General features: G+C 38.3%; 1 protein-coding gene across 1 annotated transcript in view; it reads right to left on the bottom strand.

Annotated features, from left to right (window-relative positions):
- The window catches only part of LOC311082101 (NLR family CARD domain-containing protein 3-like), a gene marked incomplete at both ends in the record, with an annotated part of 36,344 nt that extends 15,194 nt beyond the window's left edge, over nt 1-21,150 (bottom strand). The window contains 6 exons of the mRNA XM_084112845.1: nt 12,829-13,002; nt 17,380-17,553; nt 17,654-17,827; nt 17,938-18,111; nt 18,268-20,074; nt 20,892-21,150. Of these exons, the coding sequence (XP_083968971.1) occupies nt 12,829-13,002; nt 17,380-17,553; nt 17,654-17,827; nt 17,938-18,111; nt 18,268-20,074; nt 20,892-21,150 (2,762 nt within the window). The remainder of the gene's footprint in view (nt 1-12,828; nt 13,003-17,379; nt 17,554-17,653; nt 17,828-17,937; nt 18,112-18,267; nt 20,075-20,891) is intronic.
- Between the last annotated feature and the right edge of the window lie 742 nt (nt 21,151-21,892).

Here is a 21,892-nt window from a genome sequence, read left to right as displayed (position 1 = left end):
CAATACGTCTTTGCTGCGTTCACCTTCAGCCCTAATCACAGTGTGATAGTTGTTTTCTTCCAACAAAAATTAAGTGATTAAAACCCATGAACGCATACTTTAGAAAATGATCATGATTTATTTAAAAAAAGAATTTTTTAATTGAAACATATTATTGTGTATTTCGGTATCACATTACAATGCAGCCATGCACAGAAATGATTAAAGACACGCATCATTGTCTGATAGCACTCAGTTACTATCAGAGTAAATGACACAGAGAGAGAGACATCATGTGGAGTTATTTTGTTTTGTATTATGAAATATAGTTTTGTATTAAGTAATAATGAATCAGGAGTGTATCATGATACATATATTAGAGTAAGAGTAGAGTAAAGTGATTTGTATTTTTTGTATGTAATTGATTTATAGAAGTGGCAAATTGATAATTCATGTTGTTATTTTTAATAAATAGAAATTTAAATGATTTAATATAGAACAGATTAAACATATTGCCAATCTAGACAATTACATTAATACAAGTTTTGTCTATATTCTTAACGAATACTAGCTGGTTAATAATCAACTGTATTGTTGATTATAAAGGCTAAAAAATTATATTTCATTGTAGATGGATATACAAATTTATTAAATGTTTAGCAGCGGTTATGATGATTATATTAAGAGATTCCTGCCAGTCCTGTTCTCTAAATGAGTCAATGGCTGAGACTCTCACCCTCACCCTTTGTCTTTATGCATTTCCTGACCATTAAGCTCAATGTACAGCTGTGCTTTTGTCTCTGTGATCATGTGAAGGTATGGGTGATACTGTCAGGCTGATTGGATCATTTGAATGATAGTGTTATGCTGATTAAGGCCCGTTTCTCTTGAGCAAGCCAGATAACCTGCCAAACTGGTTTTCACTTGATTGAATCAAATCATCCTCTGCATTGTTTGAATTTGTCTCCACCTTCAAAAGTCCCTCCTCCTAAAATGCCTATAAGACACTATGAACAGTTATGTACTTTAGATTGTTGGACGAACTGCAGCCACGCTCAATAAAGAAGAACTTCTGTTTGAACGCGATCCCAACGTCTCCTGGTCTGCTTTGAAGAAGGAAAAAGTTCCCAACAGGGGTCATGATGAAACAGCAGAAAGTCATAATTAGGGAATGGAAAAAGAATTACTTCTTGGAATGCATGGGGCTTTTGCAGAAGTTTGATCCTTTCCTGAAGCATTACACACCGCCATCAAGCAGCACCTACCTCTCCCCTGTCAGTCAGAATGAAATGATAGAGTGCTGCTCAAAAGAGGTGACAGCAACTTTTATCAAAGAAATGCATGAGTCAAAAATGTTTGCCATTATGGCAGACGAGGCCAGAGATGGACACACTGAACAGCTAGCAATTTGTGTAAGGTATGTCACTGAGGGAACAGTTAAAGAGAGATTCCTGTTCCTGACAGAGCTGAGAAGTTTCGACACAAAGTCAATAACCAAAGCATTAGAGAGAAAATTACAAGAAGAAGGAATTGCTCAATTGAAGTGTGTTGCTCAGACATACGATGGAGCAGCAGTTATGAGTGGAGCAGCTGGAGGTGTTCAGTCTCTTTTCAGGGAGAGGCACCCTGAGGTGTTCACTGTTATGCCCATGAGTTGAATCTCGTCTTGTGCCACACCTGCAGAGGGATTACTGAGGCCACAGAGTTCTTTAGCCTGCTGGAAAGTCTGTATTTTAGTGTTTCCCTGGTCAGCCACCACAAGTTTAAAGAAGCACAAACAAAATTGGGATTGCAACCATGTGAACTGGTGCAGCTGTCTAACACACGGTGGGCGTGCCAGCTTCACTCAGTGAATGCTGTGCTTGACAATTTGCCTGCCATCATTGATTGTCTCTCTGCCATCAACACAGCTACTGCAGTGGGGTTGAAAACAAAAATCTGCAAATTCTCATTTGTGTATTTGTTGATTCTTTTCAAGGATCTCCTATCTGTAGTGGCAAGCTTGCACAAATATCTCCAAAAAGTGACCATTGATCTTCCCCAAGCAGCGGCATACAAAGATGCTGTGTGTGACTCCTTAAAGCAGAAACGCAGTGATCCCACTGCTGCAGATATATATGCCAGAGCAAAAGCAGTGTGTGAAGTTTTTATTATTTTTTTATTTATTAAATAAATCACCTGTATTTAAAGCAGTACCCGTCTGTCTGTTGTGTTTTTAAATATTTTAATGACTTCCTCACAATTAATTGGAATATCTCGCTCGATGGAGAGCAGTCAGAGAGCCTCTCCATTACAAATGAAAAGACATTGATACAATTAGAATGCATAACACATCAAACAAAAATAGGGAAATTGATAATATTACTAAATATTATTTACTTTACCAAACAAAACACTGAGAATCAAGAAGGTAATTATGAGGAATTCATGTTTAGTTTTGTTGATGTTGTAAAAATTATATGTATTCATGAAAGTGTTGAAAGTGCGATCATGAAATCAGTAACACTTTACAATAAGGTTTCATTAGTTAAATTTGTTAACATGAACTAATAATGAACTGCACTTATACAGCATTTATTAATCTTAGTTAATATTAATTACAGCATTTACTAAAACAATTAAAATCAAAAGTTGTATTTGTTAACATAAGTTAATGCACTGACTGTGACATAACATGAACAAACAATTAACAGTTGTATTATTATTAACTAAGATTAACAAATACAGTAACAAATGTGATGCTCATGGTTAGTTCATGTTAGTTAAAATGAATAATAAACAAATGAACCTTATTGTAAAGTGTACTATGAAATCAAAGATATAAATTACATAAAATTTAGAGTTGGACATGGACTTAATTTCCGTTCACTAGATGTATTTCCCCAAGATCATAACACTTGCTATGGCCTTGGATAAAAAAAAAAAAATGAAATTGTCAAACTCAGAATCGGCTGACATCGAGTTATACTTGTATTATAGTTAAGCATAATTCACATTTTGGGCCCAACTTTTATAGTAGCATGGTAGGATAAATGTAATTTTTCGTATTAGCTTAATGTTACCCGCTACTCGAGTAGTTTGAAGACTCGCGGCAAACTGCTGTAGCGCTAGATGTTGTTTTTGAAAGATGAGAATGGACATTTTGTTTCAGACCCAATAAGGATGCGTAATCTTGCAGTGGATTTTTACACTGAATTATATTCTGCTGATTTTTTAAATGATCAACGCAGACATGAACTTTTACAAGGTCTTCCTGAATTATTGACGGAAAAAAGCAATTTTTGGAGGCTCAGTTTACTTTTAATGAAATGACTTCAGCCGTAATGGAACTTTCATCAGGTTGGGCACCAGGAATTGATGGACTTCCTGCCGAATTTTACAAAAGTTTTTGCACTATTATTGGGCATGATTTTTTTGAAGAGTTTCAAAAATGTATAAGTGAAGAAAGTCTACTAAGTTGCCAACGTGCTGTTTTAACATTGCTCTTAAGGGAGATTTGACGTTACTAAAGAATTGGAGACCTGTAGCGATCCTATGTTCAGAATATAAAATTCTCTCTAAGTGTCTTGCTAAAAGATTAAATTATGTTTTGCATGAAATTATCCATAAAGATCAATCATATTGTGTAAAGGGCAGATCTATTGCAGACGATTTACATCTGATACAGAATCTTTATGACTATGCTTTTAATAACAATGTTGATGTTGGGTTTTTGTCAATGGACCAAGAGAAGGCCTTTGACAGAGTAGATCATGTCTACCCTTTTGAAACTCTTAAAGGGACAATAAGTAGCTTTTTAGGTATTTTATTATCTAAAATCAATATTTTTATTCATAAATATGCCCTCAATGGTGTACAAATACCTATGCCAATGATCAGACTAATCCTCGTAAACGAAGAATTTATTATCTTTATATACATGGGACGGGTAGGTCCACGGAGGCTTCCATGTAGTTCCGCCATCTTGAAAAACTATAATAGCAGAGAGGGACAAAAAGTACTAGGCCAACGCGTTTCCACAACGCGTTTCGTTCAGAGCCAGCATCACGTGACTGAAGTCAACAGAAGCGGAGAAGCGGAGAAGAGAGAGGCGCTTGAAACTGCCGCGGCAAGTTTAAAAGGATGCACTGTACGGTTATTTATACACCGTTCATTCATACATACATATGAGTCACAGGATAAGGAGTCCTCGTCGTCGAAAAAGTCCAAAATAGACCGTAAAAGGATTTGCAATTTGAAAAAGTGAGGCGCTGGAGAGCATTATTCGTTTGAATGCAAAATACAATTTCACCACTAGATGGGAGAAATTCCTACTTACAGTCCCTTTAAGGCTTTTGGTTTCAGAGATAATTTAATTTCATGCATAAAGTTGCTTTATAATGAGGCAACTTGTTTGATTAAAATTTCAACAAAAAACAAAAAAAAAATTTAAATTTTCAAAATTAAAATTATTTCAGGACAGCTTTATAGCATTGCTCTTGAACCTTTACTATGTAAATTAAGAAAATAATTAATGGGATTACAAATCCGAGACATGGATCTTTCACAGTCTATAAGAATGTCTGCATATGCAGATGATCTTACAGTTTTAATAAGAGGAAATCAAGATGTTTGTGTTTTAAAAAAGTGTTTAGAAACATTGGAAAAAGCATCCTCCGCAAAATTTAATTGGGGCAAAAGTGTGGTTGTGTGGTTCGGTTGAGACAATAATGGTTCTACCCTTCTTGGTGGGCTGCAATGGGGAAGATAAGGTTTTAAATATTTAGGAGTGTTTTTAGGATCTGAAGAATATAAGAAACAGAATTGGGAGGGACTAGTGGAGAAAACACGTGGTCTGTTGTCCTGATGGAAGTGGTTACTCTCCCAGCTATATTATAGGGGTAGAGTTTGATCTGTAACAATCTTATTGCTGCTGCTTTGTGGCACAAGATGAGGATATTAGAACCTACAGAAGAACTGATAATGGGCATTCAAAAACAACTAGTGGATTTTTTTTGGGTCGGAGCATCACTGGCTAAGAGCTCCAGTGCTCTATTTGCCCAAGGCAGAGGAAGGACAAGGACTAATCGATAATAAATCAAGAATTAAAGCTTTCAGACTTCACACAGCTCAAAAGCTTCTTTATGGGGAAGAAGAGAGCTGGCTTGGGACAGCCTGTGTCCTCCTGAATTGGATATGATCGTCAACTGTTCTTAAATGGACATTAACGAGCTGGATCTAACTGGTCTGTCATCATTTTATAAGTCAATGCTCTAAAAGTTTCCAGAGATTTAAATGGCATGCAGAGTCAGTGGCTTCTTGAAGAACCATTGATTTTTATCCTGAAAACTGACTTGGATGTTCTAAAATCAGCTTCTATGAGGAATGCTTTACTGTGTGTGAAGATTGTCAAACTCAAACATTTACTGACCGACGATGGTGAGTCAGCTTTCTGCAGAGACTCTGGCAACTAAACTTGGTATAAGGTCACGAGTAGTACAAAAGCTGTTGAACCATCTATATGAGTGCATGCCATTGGACTATAGAGACATTGGACAAAAGAGAATTTATTTTTATCCCAGAAATGTATATTACAGCTGAGACTGGCTTGTGGCAAGAATTTGAAGGTGGCATTCTAAGATACCTCACCCGGCATCAATCCCGGGTCGTGTTTGCGTTCACACAGAAGGCGTTCTGGCAATTTGGCAATTTCCGGGATCATCGCGCTGTGTGAAAGGGGCTTAAGTCTCATGGTTTATCGTCTGGGCTTTGGCGGCTACACATCTACATACTGGCGTTTGCATTGCTGTTTCCCATGCAGCAGTGTGGTGCAGACAGCTTCATTACACAGAGCTGCGATTGCCAAACTGCCGGATCGGCTGATTAGTGTTTGGGAGCTATTGCTGCTGAACTGTGCTTGATGTAACCATTGTGTGTTTCAGCTGAGTTGGACACTCAGAGTATCAGCTGAGCGATAGCCTGGCTTGCCGCAGATATTTAAACTCAACCCGGGTTTCATGTTTTAAAGTTTAATGGACTGAACTGGTTTATTTGTTTGTATTTATTTGTGTTGTATTTTTTTCTTTTGACCAAGGCTTCTGCGAATATGTTGATATGTGCAATTGTATGTTTTTATTTTTGTTCCTTCTGTTTTGCTTTTTCTTCAATCTTCAATTTATTTTCTGTGTGACCTAGTTGCTGATTGCTAAATTTTACAAGGAGTTGAGTGAGTGTGTGTGTGTGTGTGTCTGTGTGTGTGTAAGTTGGTGTGACTAAATTGTAGTTTTGCTTTCTCTCCAGGATAGTGTGAGGGACGAGCCCTTTCTCTCTGCTCAGTGGCAGTCTGTTCTGTGTGTGTGTTCAACACTTGGGAGTGCTGTGGTGTGCGAGTGCGCGTGTTTGCAGTGTTTTTTTCCCTAGAGATTAGGAGAGCTAGGCCCCCAACCCTGGAGTGGAGGCAGAATTGTATATGTATGTTGTATTGAATTTTATATATTCATTTTTGTATGAGTTATTTGATGGGGTTTTTTTTGTGAACGTGTTCATTCTCTCAAGTATTAATATGCCACGGCTCATTGAGAGCTGTGGTAGCAGATTAATTTAAGTGAAACATTTTAGTTAAACTCATAATCACAGTACTGAAATTACAGTACAAATTTAGTACTGGAAATAAATGTAGGTGGTTATTATTTGTATAGAATTTAAGCAACGTAAATGTTAACACCGTGAGCCCAGTTTTTGATGTATAATTAGAAAGGGTTTGCATTTGTCAATAGATTATTTCTCTTATACTCAGAGGTGGAAAGAGTAATAACATTTTCTAAAAGTAAAAGTACCAATACTTCAATTAAATTTTCAAGTACAAGTTAAATTACTAGTCTAAAAATCTACTCAAGTAAAAGTAAAAAGTAGCTCATTTAAAATGTACTCAGAGTAAAAGTTACTGAGTAACTTTTTTAACAGCAGGGATGGGGTTGGGGACTTTCCTGTGTAGGTTTGTAACCAGTCTGTATAAAAATATGGCCGTAGTGTCCGTGACGTCACCTGTAGGTTTCTGAAGAGCATTTTGAAGCACAAAGTGGGTGGAGCCGGCGTTGCCATCTTGGCAGCACGTCACCGCGCGTCACTCCAGGATAAACGAAAATGGGCTAAAAGGTGGGATTAGCTGAGGTGACATGACAGCTAACAGACAGCAGACAGATGGCTTGTAATGACAGCAGGGGCAATCCACCTGTCACTCAAATGACCACGCCCTTAATTATGCAGAACTTTAAAGCTCAATATAATTTAAACGGATGAGTTTTATAACAGTTCACCCCCCTCACAGTTGTCATGAAGGGCAAAATTAGCTATAAACTGTCAACGAAAGGAGGAAAGTCAGCTGTATATTAACTCGTTGATTGGGTTGATTAACTGAATGTGCTCCCCTCATGTTTAATTAGCTTTGATCATCTGAATGTGCTCCACAGGTGTTTGATTAGGTTTAATTATATGAACGTGCTCCTCCCGAACTTTGTTAATAAAACATAATTTAAACAGAGTAAAGATTATGCGTATTTGGCATGCTGTCCAGGGGGAATGCTCCGAGCTCGGAATTTTTTGCCCGAACCCAGAGCAAAGGACAGCCGCCAGACTAAAGACCCCCAAAAAACGCTGAGATTTGGCGGGTTGGCGTTTTGAGAATAAGCCTGGTTGCTTGACCAGGAGGGCCCGAGTTGCCTTAGACGGGAGCAGCTCACAGCACCGGGAGGATGGGCCCTGCTAGCCGAAATGGGGAGCAGCCATAATTTGGAACAACCAGTCGGTAGGGCTCACGGCGTCGGATGGGCGACCCCTACCAGCCGATGAATGAGGAGTAGCGTGATTTAATCAGCCTGACCAGGAGAGCCTGTGTTGCCTTGACGGGAGCAGCTCACAGCGCTAAGCGGACGGGCCCTACTGGCTGACGAATAAGGAGCAGCAAGATATGGAAATGCCCGATCGGGAGGGCTCACGGCGTCAGACAGACTGCCGACCAATGGGCGGGGAGCAGAGTGATCAAAGACGGCCAACTGAGAGGGCCCATGTAGCCTCCGAGTGGAGCAGCTCATGGCAATAGGACGGAGCATGGCAGCCAACCAGTGTTAATTTCGTTGACGAAGACTATGACGAAAAATATTCGTCAACTAACCTTTTTCACAGACGAAAACTAAATAAAAACTAAATAAAAAGTCAGCTATGATGACGAAGAATGTGACGAAATATAACTGACACTTTAGTCAACGAATAAAAATAAGACGAAAATATATGGGAGGGACGAATGGAGAAGAGATCCAATCAGAGCAAATCTTTGAGGGTAGGTTGATCTATGCAGAAGCAGCAGAGCCATTTTAAAAAGCCGCGGCAAATGCAAGCGCAACAGCTAAACAAACGCAGCAGCAGTTAACTTACACAGGAGGAGAACAAAGATGAGTTTGCAGATATTCGCATAGTTTCGAGGACGTTTTCACAACAGTTAAGTTGTTTACATTATATTTAGTTGTGTTTAGTTGCACAGTCTTAGTTACACAGCTTTAGGTGATTTCAGTTGACTTTGTTCGTTAGCAACACACAAACGTTTTGCAGTGCATCTGGTCCGAGGGCAATGACAGAACAGAAATGTCAGAGCTAACGTTAGGTCTTGGACGAAAACGAAGAATTGACATCTGGTCACATTTCACATATGACAACAAGGACAACAAGACCGCCTGTAAACCGTGTGGAGCAAAAATCGCTGGGAAAAACACCACCAACTTGAAGCGACATTTACAGACGACTCATCCAGAAATAAATGCGAAGGTAAGCATACACGCTAAGGTTATTTTATCAGATAAACCACCGTGTTTCCGCTAAACTTGGAATAAAATAGAAGCTAAAGAAAACCACTTCTGAACTGTATTTTGATTAGACGATTGTCTCGCTGAATTAATATGAGTATAAATATTCAATGTCCTCAAATTGAATCAAATGTGTACTAGTATAACGTTAGTAGATGTTGTGGTGTTGTATATGACTGGACTGTGTGTGTGTGTGTGTGTGTGTGTGTGTGTGTGTGTGTGCGCACGAGAGAGACAGAGGGAGAGATCTGATGAGATTGGGGCAAGAAAGAAAATAAATCACAACTTGATTCCCCCTTTATTCACCCTCACAGATACAGAAGACGTATGATGACAAAGATGACCATGGGCCAAGTGGAAATAAAGCTAGTGCTGCTAGTGCAACCCAGCAGCAGGCCATCTCTACAGCTTTCCTATGTTCTTCAAAGTACAAAACTGAATCGAAGGAACAACAGACCAAGGAGCAGGCCATAGCTAGATGGATTGGACGCACCGGTTTACCACTCACAACAATTGAAGATGAGGACTTTGTGCTAATGATGGAGATAGTGGATAGGAGACTAACAGTTCCAAAGAAAACTAAAATGAGCAATTTGATTGAAACAGTATGAACATGAAAGACAAAAATTCAAAGAGAGACTGGCTGCTGCCCGGAGAGTATCCATTGGCCTTGACTTGTGGACAAAAAAGGGACTGACAGCCTCATTCCTCGCTATAAGTGCATGCTACTTTTGTGTTGAACTAAGTAAACCTGTACATATATTGTTGGCCCTTGAACAAGTAGCTCACCCACACACTGCACAGTCTATTAAGGCATGTGTGGACAAATGTATGCAAGAGTGGGCCATACCAAAGCAGAAGATACTGACGGTAATAACGGACAATGGGAGTAACATGGTGGCAGCCTTTAAAAACACCACAGCAGAAGAAACCAGCTCTGAGGACGACTCCCCTGGGTCCACAATGGAAAGTGACTCTGAAATTGATGACCAGCGGTGAGCCATGTTTAATTTATTCTTTTACATGACAGTCAATCATCACATGAATGATTTTCCCCCTGCCACACACTACATATATACAGTATATATACAGACACATACCAGCCACTTTATTAGGTTTAGACTTATTTGGTTGTCTTTTCTTCTTGTTATTAGGTACCATCATGTCGATATGGAAATGGACCGGACACCGTGCGTGGTGCATACCATACAACTTGTGGTCCACATGTTGCAGAAAGAGACAACTGTCAAAAGAGTCCTCGATAAAGTAAGGTCTGTGGTGAAGCTCTTTCGCAAGTCCTCAGTTGCAACACAGAGGTTATTGGACCAGTGTGGTGTTATTGTTGTAAATGACTGCCCCAGACGCTGGTCAAGCACATTCAACATGGTCACACGAGTCCTCACAGTCAGAGATGCAGTCTGTCAAATCTCAAATGACATGGGATGGGACAATTTGCTTACTAGTGAGTGGCAAAAGCTTTCATCATTGCATGACTTACTGCTGCCTTTTGCGGAACACACTAAAACCCTCCAGAGTGACACCACATCAATGTCCCTAGTGGTTCCTGCCCTCTTTGATCTGCTGAGCCACCTAACTGACTTTGCAAAGAACACTCGGTACAGAGACCTCGTCACTCTTGCAGAGAAAATGAGATCAAATCTGAACCAGCGTTTTGCTTGCCTCTTAGATTCAACCGATGAAAAGTTCTCAGCACTTGCAGCAGCTGCCTGCTTTGTTAACCCAACTGTCTGTGAAATCCTTGTTAATGTTGATGTGGCTGATGGAAATATCCAGGAACTGCTGAAACAGGCAGAAGACTATGTGGTCAAATGCACTTTCCCACACACAAGACAGGAGGACCAGTCTGAAGATGATGCAGAAGAAGAGGTTATTGAGGAACCAGAAGCAGCGCCATCCTCAAAGCAGCCGGTGTTTAGGTTCCTCTCAAAATGCCGCACCACAAGGCCTAAACAGAAAACCTCCACAACCAGCATCAGGCAGCAGATCATCAAGTACAAGGAAGAACTTTCACATCCCATCACTGAGGACACAGGGACAGACTTCTGGCTGGCAAAGAGTGACAGTTTTTATCACAGTTTAAAACCTTTTGCGTTAGACTTGTTGGCTATGCCAGCTTCTCAAGCTTTTGTAGAGAGGGTATTCAGCATCACAGGTGACCTCACAAGAGGACGGCGCAACAGGGGAAGGGTCACATTACAGCGAAGTGCTTTCCTTAAAATGAACAGAAACAAATAGAACTGTTGTATTTACTGCTATTTACAGCATTTCCTGTAGTAGTATATGCACAACTTGAAAGTTACTGATCTTGTATTTTTGTTTTTTGTTTAATATGAGAGCAGAGTTTTTTTTTTTGTTCCATGCAATAATGGCATTACAGCTTAGCATGTAATTCACTTGTCTTGAGTTGAGCTCATTGATATTAGCTCATTGATACTTCTTTTAATTATTAACAGAAGAATATTTAATTTTGTGTCAATGACATTACAACCAAATGCATATTTTCTTTTACATATGTTTTGTTTTTCTTTTCAAATCTCTTTGATTTTGCACACAATACACAGAGTAATAGATGAAGAAGAAGAAGATGATGCTTACAGAGGTGTGTGCTTTTTTGTTTAATTTGATATTTACCTGTATTTTCAATGCTGAGAGAGCAGGGGTTTTTTTGTTTTTTTTTTAACATTAAGGAGTGTTTCTTTGGTAGTGTGTGTAATGGCATTACAGCCAATACATCTTTTATTCTACATTTGAGAATTGCACTAATCTGTTCTGTTCAAATCTTTTTGATTTTGCAGTAGCAAGGCATTGTAAGGCATTCTAAGGCATTGTAGCCTAGCAGTTATTTAACTTCTCTTGAGGTATGTGAACAGTAACAGTAGTGAATTTTCTGTATTTAGATACCTTGTGCAATGGCATTACGTTTTATTATTATTTTTGAGAATTGCACTTTATTTTTCTTAATGTTTTTGATTTTGCACAGACAGTAGAAGACAGTAAGTTCAGAGTTAGGTGGTTGTCTATTTCAAAAATATTGTACTTCATCTTGAAAGAATGTCATATGCATTGCATATCATTCAGGGAGAATGCATATCTTTTTCAGGGAGCATATATATTTTTCATGGGGAGCAGGCCTTATGTTTATTTTATGTGAGATTATCTTTTGTGAAAAAGTTACGGTCAGTGTTTTTGACATTAAGAATAAAATAAAATACATGTTTTGTATTACAGCCGTTAAATCTGTGTATGTATTGCATATTCAAACCTTAATACCATTCCATAACAGACTGATGGAAACATTTAGTCAAGTCAACTAAGTCGACTGTAGATTTAGAAATTTTGGAAGCCCAGCAGAGAATTCTCGCTACATCTGCTGGGAGACCAATGCTCGCTGGACGGAAAAGAGAAAACACGGAAAAGAGAAAACAGATACATGCTACGTCGGATGGGAGACCAATGCTCGCTGGATGGAAAAGAGAAAACATAGATGCATGCTACGTCTGCTGGGAGACCAATGCTCGCTGGACGGAAAAGAGAAAACATAGGTGCTTGACCAGGAAAGTTCTCGCTGCGACTGCTGGGAGATCAACACTCGCCGGAAGGGACAAAGAAAACCCAGGTGAACGACCCAGAGGTTTTAATCGATGAGGGTTTGGTGAGCTTTTTTAATGTGGAACCGGTTGGTCCTGATGTAGTTTTGGAAATGTTGTTATTGGTTTGGAAATGTTGTTAAAGATGTTACTTTTTCAAGACCTGCCTGGAACTACTTTAGCTCTGCGTTTACTGGAAATAATTGCACACCTTAGAATGTTCATCAAGCAATCAGAATGAAGCATTCAACAGCCCCGTATTTTAACTAGAGCTAAATCTCTGTAAATTCTCAATAAGAACTTTTGTAAATGTATGAAATAAATAAGGTGTAACTGGTTTGTAGTAAGTGAATATTGTAATGCTGTTTTTGGAGTTGCTTAATCAAAACTCTTCCTGCTCAACATACTTGAGTTTATCCAGTCTGTAGTTTGGATGGTTGAGTTTATCAGAGAGCAGCTTGACTCCTGAATCTCCTGGGTGATTGTAGCTCAGATCCAGCTCTCTCAGGTGGGAGGGGTTTGAACTCAGAGCTGAAGACACATAACCACAGCCTTCCTCTGTCACCATACAGCCAGACAATCTACAAAGACATACAGCAACAGTCCACATGACATGAGATTAATTAACCCTCTGGGGTCTAAGGTGTTTTTGGGGTCCTTTAGATGTTTTGACATGCCCTGACATTTGTGCTTTTTTTCAGTTGCTTATAAACATATTAATGGAAAAGGTGTAATTACACTCTATTTAGCACAAACAGGACTACCATAATATGTGAGCAAAATGTATGTACATGTTTGTATTTTTGAGAGAATAATGTTTGTGCATGGTTATTGAAAAAAATAAAAATTAAAGTTCCTGAAATAAGGCCACAAAACATACTAAATATGTGTCCACAAGACTTTTGACTAATGGATGTTGTTGCCTAGAGTTTTTTCTTCAAAATGATCTGAAAATCATCCTGCCTAATCATTCACATAAAACAATACATTGATTTAAATTTTGCAAATCACTTTCTGTTTGGAAAGGCAATATGCGAGTGGGGCGTCAACGATCCAACACCATCATGCAAATTAGTGGTTCGCACCTGAGGAGACAATGGGGCCTGCATACTTAATGAGCAATTCATTCAATGCAAGAGCAATATGTATATATATATATATATATATATATATATATATATATATATATATATATATATATATATATATATATATATTCTACCAAATTGGTTCACAGTTGGAAGCATCTCATTTTTTTTTTTTTTTTTTTTCACAAATTGTGCTTACAAATTGTATAATATCCAAGGAAAACATGTCTAGTAATTGTGCAGTTAATTCTCATATTTTCAGTTTTGGAATATGTATCCTCTCCCCAAATTTGTCACTAATAAAACACAATAAAAATTATTTAAAGAAAAGGCTTATATTTACCTTTTAATAGTTTGTTTACATCTACCATGTAAATATATTTTTTTATTAAAAAGGTTACAATTACAACAACAATTCAAGTGTAATCTTTCTTTGTAAAAACTAAAGTATACATTTTATCATACATATTTCAAAGTTAAGGATTTGATTGATTATTTGATTACTTTATTTTTGACAAAACATACTATATTTAACATGAGCAAAAATTGGCAAACAAAAGCTTATTTGAGGTGGCAGATATTTTACAGTAAAAATGTATAGCCTAATCTATCCAAAACTAGTCAACAAAATGTTGTCTTTCATATGTCTGTAACATAGGTCTTTCGTTTATATAAGAAATATAAATGTTAATTTGCAGTTTAATACGTTGCTTATACAAATACATTTTATTTCAACATATTTCAGTCGATTTTTACTCATCTCAGTATAGGAATATAGTTTGCTAAAAGCGGATCATTCATTCACACACAGAAACGCGAATCAAATTTAAACCGTCTTTTTGTGAGTTGTGGTAAACAGCGTGCATCTCTGCCGTTCATTCATTCACACACAGAAACGCGATTCACTTGAGAATGAAAAAAACTTACTACAGTATTCCATCCGTTGCTCCTCGAAATACCAGCACTTCTGAGGTACATTTTCCATTATTATTATGATAATTTTACAGGATTACGAGGAATATTATTATTCCTCACAGCGCTACGAGACAGTGTAAACAAGTACAATGATCTGAATAAACTTGATGTGTTTTCTCGAGCTGATATGGGAGTGTTCACAGTTTGCATGGATTGCCTCATTCATTTGCGTTTGAATAGCGCGCGCTCTCCGTGGGCGGGGTCAGATTAAAACATAATGAGCTGAGATGGGAACGACTGACATCTCTCTCTTTTCATACAGATTACATAAACTGAGAATATTTGTTTTTTTATATAAATTAATTCATTTAAAAGAAGAGAATTGAAGCTTCATGCCTGTGTGTCTGTATGCCGGCGTGACTGAGTATTTGCTGAGTTACAGTTCATTTTCGGACGCGTTTCAGAATGGACTTCACTGACAGAGAGAAAGCAGAATTCGCATCATGTTTTATCATGCAAAAAGCACAACACTTTGCTTTTATTGTGAGTATACACAAAAATAATACACACTTAACAGGATCGATTGATGTATGAAACTTGTTTGTAAAATCAAAGTCAACAGAATTTCGAGTCTCGTTTCAACTCATAAGGAAAAATGCAAGCAGATCATGCCGGCGTGATTGCCAACCTCAGAGGGTTAATGCTTATGTTAGCTGGTAATCATCTGGCGCTGCCATCTCCAGACTCAGGTAAACTCCACCTCTGTTCGTAACCACTCCTCAAGCCCGAGTTGGCCCAAAGGCTGCCAACAAGCACTTCTTTCTATGTGGCATTGTACAAACCGCTTTAGAAGTGGCTCTAGTACATGAGTTATGATTTTGTCTAATCAACTTAAGTGGTACAAATAAAATATCTGCAAATTCAATAAAATTTTCCCTGTTTAAAAAAACATATTTAGTTGTAAAACAATGTAAATCTATTATTAAGCCTAAATATTAATACTCTTGCACTACTGATAATTTTCTTCCTACTACTATAACATCTGGATCTGGATCTCTATTTGCAGACTTTGACAAAAACATACAATTTATTAACCAATTAGAGATACTGACCATTGCAGCTGATAATTTATCTACAGCTTGCTTTTTGCTTTTATCATGCAAATATATAACCGCATCACATTTGGGGAAGGATCATTGTCTTCCCAGGTGTGAAATACATCAATATTCATGGCCATTCACACCTGCTATGGCCTTTCTAACGCAAACATATATAACACATTTTAAATCTGTATATTGTTTTATGTGAATGAGTGGGCAGGATAATTTTCACATCATTTTGAAGAAAAAATTCTAGGCTACAAGTTTACAAATAAAAGTAAACACCTCTGATTTCGCATTGTACTCATGCGCTTATCGGATATGTCTGTGATTGGCTACAATGATCAGCACTTCAAAAACATGTTGTAAATATACATCATTGACACTCTTCACCAAGCGCTTACACAGATATAGAGGGGAGCGTTTGGTTTGGACCGATCCACTGATAGACACTTGCTTGTGCTTTCTAGTGATGGGCATTCCGGCTCTTTTTCGTGAGCCGGCTCGTTTGACTCGGCTCACTGAAAAGAGCCGGCTCTTTTTGACTCACAAACGGCTCTTTAAAAAATATATGTTTTAACTCGCTGAAAGTCCACCACACAACTGTGCAACGTGAATATTCACATTTTTAATTGTCCATAACAACCCAAAAACTTGTCTGCTTGCCTTGCACATCTAATTAATGGGCAAAGTTATGACTGACTATTTTTCTTACCTTCTTTTTTTACTTTTTAATGTGGATATTATTGAGCTTGTAGAAGTTTAGCTCTTGCGTTCTTCTGAACATCTTGCGCTGCAATTGCCCGATATCATTTCTGAGTCATATCAGACCATAATCTGTCTCTCTTTTAAATGCATATTCCACAGTAGGCTACGATTGGCTGTTTTAAAATATAATTAATATCGAAACAAAATAACAAAATAGCCCAGGCGGTCTCATCTAAGAGACGTTTAGGCCTCCTCCAATAGTACTGACAGCTGGGCATAGCTTGCAGGTTTGCTTAGTGGCAAACTTTTTTCATTTGATTGGTTCAACCGCCACCCGCCCGAATTTAATTAAAATATTATTTTTCGTCACGTCATCCGCCTGATCCGCGGTTTATCCGCGGTTTATCCGCATCTCTAGTGTGTGTGTGTGTGTGTGAGTTTGCTCGGCCCTCCCTCATGCAGTTTAATTGGTTGACATCGCGTGTATGATTGACAGGAACAGAATGTGAGGCTGATCAGACAGTCGAAACAAATGTGTGTGCCCCTTTAGGCCTATATAATTATGTTTTTGTTGGTTTTTGAATTAGTCAATTATTTTAAATGCAATTAAAATCATTCATTATTTCATTATTAGCACAATGATTTAATTTCTATAGGCTATATTTTTAAAAATAGAGTCGGCTCTTCAGATATGCGAGCCGGCTCCCGTCGTTCACCTACAAGAGCCGGCTCTTAGATCCGGCTCATTCGCGAACGACCCATCACTAGTGCTTTCAAACGCTCAAGTTTTCACGCTCAACACTTTCAAAGTGCTCTCAAATGCTCCCGTGCGTTGATCATTGTAGCCAATGCGTGAACACAATGGCCAATCAGAGATGTTTACGATTCCGCTCAACAGCGCTCAAAGTGTCACAATTTTTAAATTTCAGAACCGACTTGATACCGAATCTGTACTTTTTGATAACTCTAGTGTAATCAGACTTTAGCCATGAAAATTTTATAAGTAACAGAAATAAGCACAAATGTCAGGGCATGTCAAAACACCTCCAGGGCCCAGAAAACACCATAGACCCCAGATTGTTAAGTCAACCTCTGATTATAGCATTATAGTAATTTTAATTATTTTATTAGTTTTAAAATAATTTACCTCATTATCTCCAGCTGACAGTTTGGACTCATCAGTCCATCAGAAAGAAGCTTCACTCCAGAATCCTGCAGGTCATTGTTACTCAGGTCCAGCTCTCTCAGGACACAGTTTGAGGTTTGTAGAGCTGAAGACAAACTCTCACAACACTCAGCAGTGAGATTACATACGGGAAATCTGAAGAAAAACAAAATTTAATTGCATACAGAGTAAATCGTAGCAGTGCAATTGTTAATGATTAACTTATTGCAAAAAATAAAAGTATCTGAACTCAAACCTCAGTATCTCCAGCTGACAGTTTGGACTCTTCAGTCCATCAGAAAGAAGCTTCACTCCAGAATCCTTCAGGTTATTGTTACTCAGGTCCAGCTCTCTCAGGACAGAGTTTGAGGATTGAAAGACTGAAGACAAATTCTCACAACACTCAGCAGTGAGATTACATACAGGAAATCTGAAGAATAAAAACACAATGTGTTTGCATACAGAATACATCTTAGATGTGATATTTTTAATAATTAACTTATTGCAAAAAAAAAAAAAATAAAGTATTTGAACTCAAACCTCAGTATCTCCAGCTGACAGTTTGGACTCTTCAGTCCATCAGAAAGAAGCTTCACTCCAGAATCCTGCAGGTCATTGTTACTAAGGTCCAGCTCTTTCAGGACAGAGGTTGAGGATTGAAAAACTGAAGACAAACTTTCACAGGACTGAGCAGTGAGATTACAGCACTGTAGCCTGTACAGAGAACAAAACAAACAGCAACAGTAATGCTTATTAGGTAGCGTGTATAATCTGGATCTTAAAAAAAAACTTAAATTGTTTTAGCTTGGCTTACATCACTACAGTTATAGTCTAACAGTGTATATAAATAAATGTAAAGGAGACTCTTACAGTGCTCTTCTGGTATTTTTGATCACTGGCAGAAATCTCACCAGTGCTTCATCAGATCTTCTGTATTTCTGCAGTTCAAACTTTTCTTGAGCCTCTTCTGACATGAGGAGCACAAACACCAGACCAGACCACTGAGCAGAGGAGAGGTTCTGTGCTGAAAGATTTCCTGAGCTCAGATTCTTCTGGATTTCATCCACAAAGTCATCTTTCAGTTCACTCAGACAGTGGAAGAGATTGATGGTCCTCTCTACTGATTTCTCATTTTCTATTTTCTTTTTGATATAGTCAACAGTGTCTTTGATGTTCTCTTTTTTGAGTTCCAGTCCTGGCAGTAGTTCCTTCAGGTCACTCTGATTGGACTCCAGTGAGAGACCCAGGAGGAACCGGAGGAAAAGGTCCAGGTGTCCATTCTCACTTTGTAAAGCCTTGTTGACTGCAGCTTTATGAAGCTGAAACTGTGGTTTTTTGTAGAGATTCCATGTCAGTTTCCATGTCAGTTTTTCTGTCTTGGATTCAAGAAATGGGTTTTTTTTCTTGTCTTTGCTAATCAAAAACACATAGAGGGCAGCAAGGAATTCCTGTACACTGAGATGTACAAAGCTGAAAACGTTTCTTGCCTTTTCTTCCTGAAACATTTGCGTGCATAACCCAGAGAACAGCGACCCTTCGCTGACATCTAGTCCACATTCCTCAAGATCTTCTTTGTAGAAAATCAGATTTCCTTTCTCCAGCTGTTGAAAGGCCAGTTTCCCTAGTTTCAGAATAATCTCATCAAAAGACATTGTATTGGCTTTAGGTTCAGGGTCATCACAGTATTTTTCTTCCATCTGTTGCTGCTGAGAAATTAAGAACCTTGTGTACATCCCTGTGAGAGTTGTGGGAGTTTTGTCATTGCTCTCTTGAGCCAGTAGAGGCTGAAGAACAGTGAGAGAGATCCGGCAGAAGACAGGGATATGGCACATGATGTACAGGCTCCTGACTTTCCTGATGTGACGGATAATGTTTTCAGAAACCTCAGGACTGCTGTTATTTTTGAAGTATTGCTCTTTCTGCTCATTGTTAAATCCTCGCACCTCTGTCACTTGATCAATGTAGTTACGGGGTATCAGACTAGTTGCTGCTGGTCTGGATGTGATCCAGATGAGAGCAGAGGGAACCAGGTGTGTCTTGATAAGGTTTATTATTATCTTACTCACTGTTGTTTTTTCGTTTACATCTGTAAATGTGTCATCTTCTTTAAAGTTCAAAGGAAAGCGACATTCATCCAGCCCATCAAAGATGAACATAACTTTACCATCACCTTCAGGAAGAGAGGGCAATTCTTCAGGACTAAAGAAGTATTTGTTAAGCAGTCCTATGAGACTGTACTCTTCTTTAATCAAATTCAATCTACGGAATGGAAGTGGAAATATGAAGACTATATCCTGATTTTCTGTTTCTTCAGCCCAGTCAAGGATGAATTTATTGACAGAGACAGTTTTTCCCACTCCTGCGATCCCCATTGTCAGCACTTTTCTGTTTTGTCGACCCGTGTCACACTGGACTTTAAACATGTCATTACACCCGATTGGCTTCTCCTTGGCAGTTGATCGATTGTGATCTGATTCAATCCGTATCACCTCATGGTCATTCACTCTTCCTCCAGTCTCATTTCCCACCACATATAAATCAGTGTAGATATCGTTCAGGAATTTACAATGACCCCTCTGTGAATTGCCAACCAATATTCGCTCGTAGTCCTTTTTTAATTTGTCCTTCAGTTTTTTGCTGGTCTTTGTATAGTCATGAACAGTAGCTTGGCTGTCGTCTGCAGTTGAGCATTTAAGAAAGAGGGGAAAAGTCAGCAAAAAGTAAGTGATCGTGTTTTTTATAAATTCAAGCTTCTATAGTTTTTTAATTGAATCACAGTCTTACTGCAATAGTGTTTACATATACACATCTTACACTGATTTTGCTGAAGTATATGGTGATGGAAATGCCTTGACTAATGCTGACTCGACTGGCCATTGGTTTACATTTTTAAATTTCTGTATAACTTTATTTTTCTAATTCCTTCCAGAGATTTATTGGATTGTCACTATTAGACTCAGATCAATTGAAAGTCCATGCTGACCAAAATTATTAAAAGATTTTTGATAAAACCATTGACCACACATCAAACAAATCATGAAATAGTAATAAGGTTATGTTGGGGTTATTGCAATGACCCTTCGTGTGTAGAAGTTGCTTGCAGAAGTTTTCATTTGGGTATTAAGACCCTTGTAAACCATTTTACCATTTGTAAAATCATGACTAGACACTGTTTTAATACAATTGCTTGTATAAGATCTGCTGCTGTTCTTACTGGCCTTGTAATTGTTGCTTGCTGCTCTATTTTATCTTGTTTCCATGTAAAGGCAGTGATTGTTATTTACCCCATATCTCTTTTGAATGAGCTTCAACAGCGGCAGATGTCTTTATGTTGCCTTCAGCCTGACCTGTGTGTTTGTGTGTGTGTGAGAGAGAGAGAGAGAATCACTCACTGAGAAACATAAATCAAACAGCCACAGCAGCAGAACAAAGATTAAGTCAAACTATCACATTAGTAAACAATCAATCACATTAGTCACATTATTAAATGTTACCTTGCTTGTGTTTGTTCTCTAGCTGCTCAGCCAGATTATTCTGGTTCATCTTCCTCAGGATCTCTACAGTGATCTTCACAGCTTTTTCTGGTCCAAATCGTGCTACCATCTTATCCACTGTGTCTAATATATCTGCATTCTCCATTTCAGACTTTGATATACACTCATGATCATTTTCTAAGCACCACCGAAACTCCTTCAGATCAGCTGTTACCATTTTCTTCAGCGAGTTCTTGAGAAGCTCTTTAACAGACGCCATTGTCCTTCACAGCTTCACAGCTGACGGAAAAGGAAAAAAAAGATCTTTAGTTGTTTCACTCTTAAGGTGATTTGATTCTTTGCTTGCTCTCAAGGTTTAACTCTTTGTGAATTTGCCATTCGATGATCTTATAATCCGTTGTAATTAATTGTCATGGGCTATGTATTTCCCTTTGTGGTGCATTTAGATTTATAATTAATTATAACGTTTCCCTTTTGAGCAAATTTTTTTCAGTTTATTGAATAATCTTTGGGAACATTTACATGACAACAATATGCTTAAAACAGATAAGTTTTCCGCGTACAGATGACACCATTGTCAAAACATTCCACATTCACATGGATCTGTGAAAACAACTAAAAATGCTGTATTCTGCTACCAGGCCATTAGATAGCAATGACTACGTTTACATGCAGCCAATAACCCATTCAAAACCGGAATATTAGCAATAACCCGGTCGCGCACGGCCATGTAAACACCGGCAAAAACCCCAATATGCTCATATCCCGGTTTTTAAAAACCCGAATATGATCCCTGGGGTACCCCTTTTCTAACCCGAATATTTGGTCATGTAAACGCGTATCGCATATCCCCATCAAAAGGAACATTGATTTGTGTTCTGCGCATGTTCTATTCGCAAGGAATCTTGGTCTTTTGAGTAGAGACGGCACATACAAAACCCCGCGTGCAGTATACCGGAAGTAAACAAGAAGTAGAGGTAAACATGGCGAGACGCAGCACA

Source organism: Abramis brama, assembly GCF_963993115.1.
Source record: "Abramis brama genome assembly, chromosome: 4".
Classification (NCBI taxonomy): Eukaryota; Metazoa; Chordata; class Actinopteri; order Cypriniformes; family Leuciscidae; genus Abramis; species Abramis brama.
This window is presented reverse-complemented; position numbering and strand designations above follow the sequence as displayed.